At 39.6% G+C, this 13,721-nt stretch overlaps 1 protein-coding gene across 5 annotated transcripts in view; it reads right to left on the reverse strand.

The window, feature by feature from the left end:
- SPHKAP (SPHK1 interactor, AKAP domain containing) overlaps window positions 1–13,721 on the reverse strand; it is a 70,367-nt gene that overhangs the window by 8,260 nt on the left and 48,386 nt on the right. For all 5 annotated transcript variants that reach the window (XR_009727211.1, XM_061365199.1, XM_061365200.1 and 2 more), the window contains exons 5-8: window positions 11,039–11,173; window positions 8,086–8,341; window positions 4,069–7,801; window positions 669–848 (exon numbers count right to left, since the gene is read on the reverse strand). Coding sequence is in view for 4 of the 5 variants with exons in the window: in XM_061365199.1 (XP_061221183.1) it covers window positions 669–848; window positions 4,069–7,801; window positions 8,086–8,341; window positions 11,039–11,173 (4,304 nt within the window). In the remaining variant the exon portion in view is untranslated. The remainder of the gene's footprint in view (window positions 1–668; window positions 849–4,068; window positions 7,802–8,085; window positions 8,342–11,038; window positions 11,174–13,721) is intronic.

Below are 13,721 nucleotides of genomic sequence, written 5' to 3' on the forward strand. Positions count from 1 at the left end.
TAAGAGCATGTTAAGAAAAAACTTGCTCAATCTGAAGTCATGAAAGGGCTGAAGTCAAACTAACATCACTTCATACAAGCTCTAAGGACTATATAACATTTGTAAATGCATGTCCTGACTTGAATAGGAACAAAAAGCAGCATACTGTGATGGGAGCTCTGGAATTTATGCCTACCCAAGGAGAGCTCTGTCATCCTCTGTTAATCTGCTTCCCTGTGCCATTCTAAGCATATCAAGGCTTTATCTCTTCTCTTCTTGGTGTACAGATAACTGGTGGGAATATTAGTATCACCAATCTCAGCTAAGGAAATGACAAAATAAACATTATGCAAATAGCAAATACATCAAAGGAAAGAATGCAACAATTAGCTTGTCCAATGGCCCTTTCACTGTAGGACTGAGGCACCGGAATGGTGCCAGGAAATTTTCTCTTTGTCTGAATCTAGCTGCTTACACTAAAAAAAAAATCTTGCTGAGAACCAGAATGTGGCTAATTTTTTCTCTTTTTTTTTTTTTCAATTAAGGAGATGAACTCAGTTATTAGGTTTTCTTTACAGTATTCTGAATAAATCTGAAGCTGTTGAACCTCATTCCTGATATGTGGTAGCCAGATCATTGGTCTGGTTGATTAGCTCATATTTTATACTGAGAACAGACAATATGGGTACCTCAGGGATCGCTCGCTGAGTTGTAAGTAGCTGCTTGTGTCGTCAGGATTGTCCTCATCGTTAGCTAGCTGGGACCAGCTGCCAGTGCTTTCTTCACTGCTGCTGAGGTGGATTGGAAATTCTTCGGGTGTTTTTGTCTCTCCTACGATTTCGGCATCTGGTCCGCTCTGAGGACTGTTGCTGGTAGAGTGATAAGGAAGGCACATTGATAATATAGGCAAAGTGGTACCACCAATCTTCAGGCAATGCTGCTCATTAAAATCAACCAAGCCGCAACATTATACAGGTGCAAGAGGCTGGACAGGTGTATAATTTATACATAAAGTCCAGTTGAGCCTATGGTCTGAGATGCTCTTAGAAAAGATCTTATGACTGCTGTAAGCAAACACAAAACATAGTAAAACTTATACTGAAATATGCATAGAAAAGTTTCAACCTGCACAGAAGAGCTGCTCACTGCACAGGCCTGTTGCTTAGTGCACTTCAGTCATTTCAGTGATTGAAATATGTGGTATATGTTAGCACAGTATGACAGCAATTCTTGGAAATATATCTTGGCACTAATTCCCTGTCTTACTAATGGGTGAATAGGTTTCTTGACAGGGTTCTTGACAGGGTTTTCTACTCTGTTAATATTGCAGATCCAAAAGAGGTCTAGAAGTAAAAGTATGAAGGTGGTGGGGATTGTGAATCACTAATGTTTCTTAGGCTTCTGTATTCCTTAGGATCTAATGTTTAGACTGGGGAAGGACGAAGTATTCTTTTTCTAGGTAGGTGTGCAGCAGGTAGTCAGAAACCAGACTGCATACACAGGTCTAGACTGAGTTTAGAAAATACAAGGTTAAGAGATGTTGTGGCTTAATGCTTTACAATTCTGTACACTCCCACAAAAACACAAACAAAAAATAAAAACTATATTTACGGTAACTTTTCAGAGCCAAACTGGACTTTGTGATACTTGCTGTAAGACTTTTGATATGTAGATGGAAAAGTATATTATAACCCAAACTCCCTTTTTTGGATGCTAGGAAAAAAACAGTTATATAACTGCAGCACCAGAATAGCAGTTAGTACAAAACTGTAATTTTGTTAAGTTTACTGGATGGTCTGCATTTGCAGCTGTGTGATTGAGATAATGTAAATGTGTACTGGCAACCCTCTTCAGGATCCCTCCAGAGTTCTTGCCTTCCAACTTTTATTTACAGTAATGGCTGAGGCATCCTGTCTGCAATTGGAGCAAGAGATGACCCCCAAAATTATACTGATCCCAAGTAATTCATTTGTTTAAGAATATACTGAGACAATATCATTGAGGATATTTCCTTTTGTCCTGCCCTCACTCTGGCTACAACTGAGAAGTTGCTGCATTAATGCTGAATGCTAGACAGAGAGGCAGCCTCCTATACAGGGAGAAAAGGACCTGTTTGCCTGAAGGCCTCTGCTCTTTCAGGCAGTCAGCATCTGTCAAATAACTATGCCTGTCATCCCTGACCGCTGAGGTACAAAACTAGGCATCTGTGGTAACTGAGCAGCCAGGTTGCAGGTGCTACTCAGATTTTTAATACAGGGCATGTAGCACCTATTGCTTGTTCCAAAATACAAGAGATTTTTTGTGGGGGTTGTTACATGGCATTTTGGGTTGTGTTTGATTCATTATGCAATTACACCTCAGACTAGCAATGCTTTGAACTGACAGTTCCCTACTTCTGAACAGTCAGTTGGAACAGTTTCTGTGTAACTGTGACAGGACTGGGTCTGTTGCGCTGCCTGCATATAAGAAACAACTATTTTATTTTCTTTTTTTCCTTGCTGAAGATCTTTTCCCCAGGCCTGCACAGCTTTCCCTCCCTTCCCCCTTCTTTTTTTCTAGTTGCTTATATGTCTGCTTGATGTTTTGCCTGGAGCCCCATGTGCCTATATCTACACTAGCAAGTAATTTCATGCGGTAGGATTGGATCAAAACAACTGGTGCTCATGCTTTTCTATCTATGTTATTTATATATCTTTAGGTTTTTACTTTAGTCTAGACTTGGTCCAGACATCCATGCTACAAGCAATTCAAATCCGTGTGAAGAAACACTGGAAGCTTTGCCTTCCTGGTAGGGTTATGAGAACATCTGGTGCACACTTGCACAGCTTCTAGTTGAGAATCCTTTATAAGAAATCTGAATTGCATGCGGCAAAGAAAGCCAATGCATGGAAATGAAGTCAAGCTGATTCAGAACTGCACTGCATTGCTGAACCAAAATACTCATGTAGGTGTAGCCTCTGGTTACTAATTCTGTCCTACCAATCCTAATGCTTCAAACTCCCCATAGTTGCTTTAGGAACTCTTCATCAAACGCAGAGGAGAAGCTATTAAAGGGCTCTTAAACTGTGCAAAAATAAAAGTCAAGATTCCAGATATGTACATTTCTAAATGTATTCTACTAAAAGCAATTTGCATTTAAAGGAAGAGAAAGGTTAGTGAAAGGAAGAGAAAGGTTAGTATGAAAGAACAGTGACATTATGATAATTGTCCACCTAATGGCTACCACACACAGGAAAGTACCTTTCTCACTTCAAGCAGAGCTTTGTCAAAAGCCAAAACAGAGCACTTCCTCGAATAAAATGAGCTGCAAAATGGTTTCTAACACTAGTTAGTGCACTATGTCAAGCACTCTGAGATAACAGGTTGCTGCAGCGATCCAAGTGATTGGCAGTTTAGATACCATTAAAGTAACACACATGACCAAGTATAGTTAAAAACAAGCAATGTCTTGAGAGTCTTGCTCTTAACCTCCGCATCCACAGCAATCCTCTACATTTGTGCTATGCGGTAAAATGAAATTTCGTTATTTTCTCTAAGTTCTACCAAAGAAGTCTTGAACTAATGGAGGTGAGGGGTGTTTTTAATTACTATTTTATTTCTTCCACTAAAGAATTTTTGTTACTTGTATCTCCAGACTGTAAACACAAAGATGAACTTCAAGGTCTCAAAAACCTAGTCTTGTTTCCATGTATACAAAGCATTAGTTATATGAACAAGCATAGCACAGAACTACAGCAGAGGTCAAATTCTGCTATCTTCTGTCAGTGCTAAATTGAAGTTCAAACTTTGTCTATCTTTCCTGTCTTAATTATGTAAGACTTAAACAACTGTAGAGAGAAAACTTACTTGTCTCTGAAGTATTAGATTTTAATCTTGGAAGCATGTTGTCATGTACCATGTAACTTTGCTCCAGAAACTGGCACTGTGATATATGATTGGGTGATTTTTATGCCATGAGAAACCTGTAGTCATAACTTTAATTTCTTTGAAAGTGCTTCTCCTCTTATCTTCTTCTATCAAAATTATTTTTACTGGGAAATTAAAACAAACACAAAAGCAATGTGCTGATTTTACTATTTTGTCACTTACCTATTTAGTAGGGAACTGGAAACTGTGTGTTTCCCATCAAAAGCTTCTGGAGGCTTTTCTTTGCTTTGATGCTCCTTTCCAGAAGGGCTACCTGAAATGAAGGACTCTGAGCCTTTATCTGGCTCATCTCGTTGATCAGATTCTATCTGAATTAAAGGCACTTCCCTATGCTGACTTGCAGGGAGGCATCCAGGGTTCTTCATGTGCTGTTTTTTCTCATCCAAATTTACTCCATCCCTTTGGGGATTTGATTGAGTCTGAGTTGTGCTTTGAGGATGTTTGCTTTCCAGCACACGTTCTTGGCTTGTATAATCAAAAGAATCCTGCTGGACAACAATTAAATTTTTACCACTTTCAACAATATTTGCAGCCAGTCTGTTTGCATATTGTTCCACATGTGGTGGGGAATCACTGTGAAACTGGTCTGCCTCTGCAGCCTCTGTCTCATCTGCTATGATTTTGTTCTTGCGCATTAGAGATTCAATAGAACTTGCCCACGTATCGTGAATCAACATATCTGTTATCTGGTCAGTCTTGCATCTTTGGTACAGGCATGAGTCAGACTTGCAAAGACCGGAGGAAGCCACTGTATTAACTGTCTGTACACTTAAGGAATCTTGGTGATGGTGGGCAAATCCATCTAATGAATTTGCCTTAACTGGGACACTAACTGTTAGTCTAGAACCTGATGATCTGCTGTCAGGCATTGATGATTGCCTAAAGCAAAAAGGTGATCGTAGAGAGGGTGATAGCAAATTGCCACACCAGTCTTTTGAATTCCGAGGGGACAATAAGTTATCTTTATTTTCTTTTTCTATTTCTCTTAGCATATACCTATAAAATTCTTCTGTTATGCTTTCTGTGCTGGACTGTTTGGATGGGCAACTTGGTCTCACATTAAGATGGCCATTTTTCTTAGCTACCTGTTGCAAAGCGGAAGTTAAGATGTTGTTTGCATTTTTTCCTGCATAGTAATCTAGTAATAAATCAAAACCTCTTCCTTCACTTTCCATCTGGTTCACCATGAATCTTGAAAATTCATCTGTAATGCTTTCACAACTAGATTGCTTTGAGACAGAACTTGTCTGACTGACAGGCTGGCCAAAGGCGTTCATCAGGCCTAGGGTACTGAAAGAGGCTTTGGAATCTGAGTCCTCCTCAGGTATGCTCTCACAGCTTGAGGCTTTGGCTCGGCTCCATCTTTCACAGTGCAGCCTGTTCCTGGGGTGGTTTGGACCTTGCCAGATGCCATCAACCATGGAGAGCTCAGTGAGGTTCATGATCTTGGCAGCCACTTCATTAGCAAAGATATTGACTGAGTCTGGTGTGTCCTCAAGGCTTATAGATTCATCTACTACCCTATTCATCAATCTTTCCTTTAGCTCAGGATGCTCATCTGTTTTTCTTTTGATCTCACTAAGTCTAGGTGCCCTGTTCTTCCGAACAACTGAACCATTACCATGGGTTTCCTTTTTCCTTTTCATGGTTCTGCAAGATAAACTCTGGGTCACCAGATATTCGTTACCTCTCTTCCACGCACAGAACCAAGGTTGCTTTCCATTTGAATTTTCAAGACAAATGGCAGCTATTTCTGTTGCCATAGAGACAACTGTTTCTGCCAATTCTTCTGCAAAATCCGTGATGCAATATTTGTCCCTTGAATGTTTCACCTGTAGCACAGGCTGTGAAGGAAGCAAGACATGATTTCCTAATAAAGACAAGCTAACCTGGACATCATTATTTAGCACAGCATTAGACTTATGCTTGGCCTGGTTTTGCACATTTATGGCAGTACCAGAAGACAGCTGTTCTTGAACACCATGCTTGCATTCATTGTTTGCAAAGGTATTTTCTCTATCTGAAAATGATCTGTAGTCTTTCTTATGATGATTATTATTACTCTGATTTGGGGATTTGTAACAGTCTCGTGTGGTTCTTTTCAGGTATTTTTTCTTGGGAGATGTTTTTGCAACAAGTGCATTATGCCCTGTAGCTCTACTTGTTGGTTCTGAATCTAGTGGAGCAGTTTCCTTGCTATTTACGTCTTTCATATTACTTTTCCTAGTATTTGTGACATTTACAAGATCTTTGCTAGAACTAGTGCTGTGGGATGTACCAAATGTTTTAACAGCAGAGCTATCAAGGGGGCTAGGTGAAGTTTCGTATTCTGTTGCCCGTGTTGACCATCCTTCTGCTCTTGTTACTTTCTCTGTCCCCCTGGAAAAGAGGGGAGAACACTCTTCAACTTGTCTTATGTCGTTCATCTTCTTGAAAGTGAAATATACTATGTTAAAAAGCAACTCATTTGCAGTCTCCATGAACATGTCTTGTGTACTTGAGCAGTTTTCTGAACAGGGGTGTAGCTGCCTCCTTTTCCTAGCCTCCTCCATAGAATGTCGTAGAATAATATTGGATAAGTTTTGTGCAAGTTCATCCCTGATTACTTCATTAGTGTGTGGAATCTGTGGTCTTGCTGCTGTTTCAATAATTTTTCCATTTATGGATTCCATAAAATGCCCTACATTTTTGTATATGTTGGGTTTTGTCAAAATTATTGATGCCTCTTTGAGAAGTGCCTCTGCAATGCTATAATTTAGTTTCTCCATGCTGCTTCCTAAAGCTATGCTGCAATGTAGAGTAATGGCTGCAGAAGTCTGAGCAGCAGACAGAAGTCCGCTCGAAGTAGCAGGGTACTTCTGTTCCTTTGTTTCCCCCAGACCACAAACAGCTACAGCACTTGCTACCTGAGTCATGCCACACAGTGCAGATGGAAATGAATATTCTGTGCCAGCATAGTCAAGTAGCTGTGAAGGTGCTGTGTGTTCTTCATTATCAACTGCTCCACTGTTAGGCTGTGTGGCTTCTTGATCCCGTCTGAATTTTTCTGCAGCCTGGGGACTAGAAATGGTTCCAATAACAGTGGCTGCACAAGCCAGAGCCACTTCCAGTGCACTCTGGCTGTGTCCGTTTGAATGTCCTTCCTCAAAGTAATCTGAAACTTCAGCAGAACTTTCTGATTCAGTCCCGTGACGCAGGCTGGGGAAGGCAGACCCTGGCCAGTCAGACATATTCTCAGAACTGTCTGGACTTTGCACTATGACAATCTTTGGAAGTTCATTCCATGATCGGGAGGCAGGTGCGTCTTCCAACTTACAGGAGGTTCCTACAGAGATGCTGACGGCAGCCTCCTCACTAAAAGCGGGTTGAGACTGTGACAGTCTAATGAATGCATCTTGCAGAACAGATTCTGCTAAATTTGTGGCATACTGACCTGTAGTTGCCCGCTCATCTTGTGGGAGAGGATCGGTTTTCCTGATACCTGCGCAATCGTCTCCATCTGTCTTACTGGTGTGTTTTCCTGTTAAGTCATGAAGAGACCCTAGCTCCTCTTTAACCATTTTGGTTAAAGATACATCTTCCAACACCTTTGCTGAACTGGAATTTTCAACCTCACTGGTCAAATTATTAGTACTAAAGGATGAAGTAGCTCTTCCAGCTAATTCCTTCTGCCACAGTGTTTCCTGGTCTGCCTTATCTTCAGGTTGTAAGACTGCATCTTCAGGCACAACAGTCACAGCTTCAGAGACTCCAGTAGCTGCTTTATCTTCATTAGTGCAGTTCCCTTCAAGAATAGATGGCAATCTGGTTTTTCTGTAGTGGCTATTTTCAAATCCCTTTCCTTTACTTTTTTTGACATCTGAGGATGCTTCTGAAGAACTTAACTTTTCATGACCTATTAAAAGGAAAACAAGAAGTTGGTTTTTGCAAAGTACCCCATAACTTTAAAATGAAAATGGCTGCACAACCGTGCAATGCATTACTGCTCTCTAAAACTACTGCAGAAACATTTATCTTTGTCTTTGAATAACAATTTAAAAATATGAATGGCCATTCATTTTCTAAATTACAAACAAATATATGCATGAATTAACATGAAGTACAATTTATGTGAGCTTTGTCATGGCTGTTTTGGAGTACAAACAATAGCAGATTTATGCTCGGTCACATTGCTTTTACCTGTTTTACATTCATCAGCCTCATTGTCATCCTCTAGGTGCTCAGATGCTGTGAGGAAATCTTCTTCGATTGAGGACACGGAGCAGTTTGTGTCATCCTCAGGCTTTAGGACATGAGCTTCTACTTGCAGCTGTTTCTCCTGAACAAGCTCAAGTCCAATCAGAAACTTGTTTATTTCAAAAATGATGCAGCTCGTGCTGTTTCTCCTGTCCCCCCGTGCACACTGAACCAAGCAGACATCTGCCAACCAAGGACACTGGAGAGGAAAAGAATTTCAAATAGTTATTTAATTATAAAATAAAACTTATTTTAAGCTTCCCTCTCTGTAAATATCTTGGTAATGTTCTGTTGCAAAGATGCAATGCAATTTGTCATGTAGGTGTTTATAACACAGTGTGCAGTTACATATATGCCAAAATAAGACTGCTTGGACCTGATAGCTTTTGTTATACAAGCATTTTATTAGAGAACCCAGCTGTATCACGGGGCATCTTTATTTTGTTGAAATTACCAAATTGTTTGTTTTCAGTCAGCTTTGTGTTTTAATGACAGACTTACTTGCTTTTAGTCATGTCAGATTTATCCACCTGACATACTGTTATTAATGTCCTCATACCACCTGGTATTACCTATCCCTTGAGGGAATCATTTGTGGGCATGAATTCCTTTTCAGGATAATTTCTGTAGCAACACTTGTTTAAAGGCACCCTGGTAAGTACTGGCTGGTGAGATTGTTAAGAGCAACTCACCTTTAGATGTTCCTACAGACTGTTTTCAAGTGGTGTTTTATTTTGTTTATTTGCTCTTCTTCCTCTCCTTATTTGCCCAAAGCTCTGTTATTTTTAGATTGGTAAAACCTGCCACTGGAAATGGGACTTCACTGGGCACTTTAAATAAAACTGTCTTACCCAGAGATGCTGTACAATTAAATTGAAAGTTGAACAAAAAACTAAGAGAAAGGAACTCTTGTTATTCTCATTTTACTAATTTAAAAGATGTTGGATATTTATACAACCACAGAGCTAAGCTGATACCTCTGCATGGGGCTATGTTTGTGGTATGGATGTACTCTGAAGCAAAGCCAAGCTTTTGCAGCTTGTGATTTTATGCTTTAGCTGCAGGCCCCCAGGAAGGAGCCTGAATCCAAACCAACTCTGGATTGAGGCAGTAGATTTTAAGCTGTGCAAAAGACGTCCTAGACCCCCTGTGCATTTGCACAATATCTAGCATAATGTGACCGCATCCTAGACCTTTTGTCTTTGAAAATGAATGCAAAGCATGTATCAGTAATAAAGGGAGTGGGATGAGTATTGTGTTGGAATAACAAGTTTTGTTAACCTGCACTTTCTTGTCATCTAAAAAATGTGTCTGAACAGAAAACCAGATAAATTAGTGTGTTAAAACAGAAAAGACAAATTAGATAGCTAAGAAATTGTTCCTGAATCAGATGTCAGCATACACCATATTGTGAAAAATGTTATTAAAAGCAGATGCAGCCTTAGATCAAATGTTCCCGTGCTGTTGCTCCAGTCCACAGTTTGCAGGGTTCTGCTTGTGAAAAGGGCTGATGGGGAGCAGAATAATTATTGTATGAAAACTATGCGAGTCTCTTTACAAACAAAATTCTCTGGAAAGCCAAACAGATGTAAGGACGAACATAGCATCTACTTATCTGACCAATAAATCTCACCCAGTCTCAATGCAAAGCTTTCTTCATCTTACAGGATCAAAATGTCCGTTAGTTCCCATCTGTGTCTTGCCTGCAGTCTCTCTGGGAAGGCTGCCAGTCTCAATGGCTGCAGTCTTTTGGAAGTGGGGGTGACTTGAGAACTTCAGTCATCTTGTTCGGGCCTCAAAACACCCTTGTGTGTACTGCAGTGGCTCCCCTCTAGGGAAAGTGGGGTTTGGAGCTCCACTGCTCCTACTACAGGCTTGTGCACTTCTTTTTAGTCATTCTAAATTCAGCCAATAGTCACAAGGGGCAAGAAAGCTCAATGAACGAGCAGCCTCTCCTTTTAAAGATCAGCTTCCTGGTATAACATAAAATGCAATGATGTTTGCCTACAGCTGTTTCAGGACCTGCTTCATGAACTTTTGTACACAAGTTAATTTCACTGCCTTTTATTTTCTTTTTCTACAGCAAATGCTATGTTTCCTTCCTTTCTCTATGTGGTGCCAGTAAGAGGAATACTCAGCCTCCAGATCACAGATAGGGAACATTTAATTGGCAATAACAGGAGTGAAAGAGTTAGCATGAGAATTTTGCCTTTAGCTCCTTTAAATGTTAAGCTTTAATTAATGTGTTAATTACTTTTTAAGTTGACAGAATCTAAATGAGGTATTAGCTCTGACATGGTTAAATTAGCTTGGTATTTTCCACTGTCACATTCAGGTTTACAGTAGCCAGTAGGATTTTCAAGTCCTACCGTCAGCTATTTTCTGAGGTGCCTGTGTGGGAGAAGATGGATTGGGAACAAAAGTGGGAAGTAGCAAGACTTCACTTGAAAGGGAGACTGTAGGAGCTGTGCCTCAATCTGGTTATGTGCACAGAAAAAGTGTTATATCTTTCTTTTCCCTGTTCTGTGCTGTCCTCCTGACTCTTGCTACTCTTGAAATGTGGGCTTCTGCCACCAGTGCCTGCATTCACTTGTGAATCATTCACTGAAGGATCAACCACTAATAGCTTAAAGCATTATCAGCTGCAACCCAGACATCCAAAGGATCTAGAAGGCAATAGCAGGGTTTCTTTCCTATATTTGTATCATACACACCCCCACCATCCACTGCCCTGACACACACACTTAAGATTTTTTAGATTTACATTTTCATGTTTGAAAACTCACACTTGTCTCTTAAACTGCTGCAAAGTCTTTGCTTTCAGTTTCCTCTTTCCATTTTCCAAATCCATCCTTCACAGGTGTGATACAATCTTAAAGATGAGTTTGATTCCTACCTGGGGAACTTCATAATCGGCCTGAAGGTTTCCTGATGTTAACCCACTCAGCAGGACTATTTCATTTTCCTTTGGTGGCTGTACATTCATTGAACTGATGAGTTTGGGGAGATTTGGAGAGACGCTGATCAACCGCTGTAGTGTGAAAGATAAATTTTCTTTCAGGTAATGAAATCTGAGTTGCACAGCTCTATTCATAAATATCAAAATGAAATACCAGTTACAGGCATCTCTTTAGAAAGCTTGGTGGAACTTATTTCTTTGAGTTGATTAAAAATGGAACTGGCAGCATTAAAATGCACATTATTTCTTTTGAGCTACCAGGCAAGACAATAGTGATAGTATAAACTTCTGCACAACCGTCCAGCAGGTCAGTCTTTCATCCCTTACACTGTCATGTGCTAAACAGCTTGATTGTATTTATGCATCTAAATGCTTGGTCTTTCTATTACAAGTGAGTTCCTAAGAGACTGAGAATATGCTGCCTGTTACTGTTTAAACCAGAAAAGATTTAGTAAGCATGGTAATGAGAAAAGGGCAGATCTTCCAGTTTTCCTCCAAGAGTATAACAAGCAAGAAACCAAAGGGAAAGTTAGCTGGAAATGCTGATCAAACTGGTGCAATATTAGACCTGGAATAATTGAGGTATTTAATACAGAGATGAAATACTCATTTTTTTTGCTGTTCCAGTTGATACCTTCATGACCTTTCATTTGTAATGATACAGTAATTTTCTACCTCTTGTGTATTTGTTAGAGCCAGAAGTGGTAATAGTCACAACACCAACGATGCTGTGTAACAGGAGATTCATATTATGATACTGCTGGGAGTCCCGAGTGTGTGTAGGAGACATCTGCTCATTCATGTACCATTCATGTCAAAGACCAGACCAAAAGTACAATACCTACCCTAAGAGTACTTGCAATTCTTGCTGCCAAGGATCTAGCTGTGCTTGCTTTATGAACAAGGAATCAAGGATGATGCCTTATGGAGAAGTAAATGCCATATCCATTTTATGCACTAGAAAAGTGCATAAAATGGCAAAGCCACTCAGGGGAATACAGATCTCTGGCACCCAGCCATATGCTTTAGTTACTGTGCAGTTCAATGATATCCCACTTTTTACTTTTCATCTTCAAAATAATAAGCTAAAAATAATAAGCAGTACTGATATTTTTCCTCAGAGTGAATTCGATATAATAAAAATTTCTGGCTTAGCAAAGCTAATTCAGTTTTGGGGAACAATTCACTTTTCGGTAGAGTGATCTTCAGATGAGACTAAGTACTTGTATTTGACATGACTAAATTCAGTGCTTCAATTCACTGATGTTTCAGTATAGTACAAAGAAGTTCTCATAATTTTTTTTTTTCAAATGATAGCCTTTCCTCCATCATACACAGTCGTATACATGTCTATTTTTCTACTGCCTAAATTGCATTTCTTATGTAGGAAATCCTAGCAGTTTGTTTATCTCTTACTTCAGTTCCATAACTTTTGTTCAGAATAAAAAAAGGCAAAGTCTGGAAGGGTGATTATAGCAAAACCCCCCAGTTTTAACTGACTGCAATGGGTAATACAAAATCCTAACAGTACCCATTAGGAAAGAGTTATATTTCATAAGAACAACAGCTATGCTAAAATCTTTAAAACTCTATGAAATGCTTTCACCACATCAGTGTGTTGTATAAAAATCAATTCTACCCAAAAGGAACTTACACAAACTGCGTATTATACACAAAAACTGTGATGATTAAGTTTCTTCTTAGAGAAGAATACACAGTACCTGTGCTAGCAGTGAATTTTTATTACCTACACTACGCACCCTGCATGTACCAGGTGGGGAGCAGCAGCTGTAGACATGCTGGTGTGCAGCACTGCAGGGACCCAGCTGGGCTCTGCTGTCAAGGAAAAGCTTAGGGCTGTGTGGAGTGCACAGGCAGTGAGTGGACCACTGCTGTAGGGCTGATAAGTAAAAATTATGCAGCTGCAGGTGATTTTTACTTGTGAGGGAGTAATTTAATCTCCAGGCATTGTAAAGGCTAGCTGCATAAAGCTAGTTTAAGTTGGCTTTTGCAGATATCCAGCTCTAAGACTCAGGGAGAAACTCCTGGTGTTTTCTTATCCCTTGCTATACCTTTTGTTCCTTAACAAACACTATAAAAAAAAACCAATAAAACCATTGCTTATTAGAAAACAGCCAGTGCTTCTGTGGATTTAGTACAGTTATATCTCTCAAGCTGTTCTGCACAGTTAACCTGCTGATTCAACAGAAAAATAATTTTGCTGGAAGAAGCTGTATTTATTTTTGCCATCTGAATTTTTATAAATCTAGGATTCAAAAAACTGCATAGAAAAACAGTTGCTGTTAATGAATGACTTGCAGGAGGTGACAAGGTCCCAGCATTGGTTGTTCCCCTGTGAGTTAAAAGTGGTATCAGCAAACTAACTGTAATGCTTTACTGAGGAGGAATCTGGATATTGTGAGGAGAGCCTACCTTTGTTCTCTTACCACATACTGCAATCATATCGCTGTATTGATCATAGACACCAAATGAAAAATGATTTGGTGAAGGATGATGTAAACTCAAAACTGAGACCAGGCCATCATATCTTTAAAATGTGACTTCCTTAGAATTTTCTTTTTTTAATGGCATATATTTTAAATAGCATACCATGATGTAC

The sequence above is a fragment of the Neopsephotus bourkii genome, unplaced genomic scaffold (assembly GCF_033783945.1).
Source record: "Neopsephotus bourkii isolate Nb327-2 ecotype Australia unplaced genomic scaffold, CSIRO-AGI_Nbou_v1 NB_1279, whole genome shotgun sequence".
NCBI lineage: Eukaryota > Metazoa > Chordata > Aves > Psittaciformes > Psittacidae > Neopsephotus > Neopsephotus bourkii.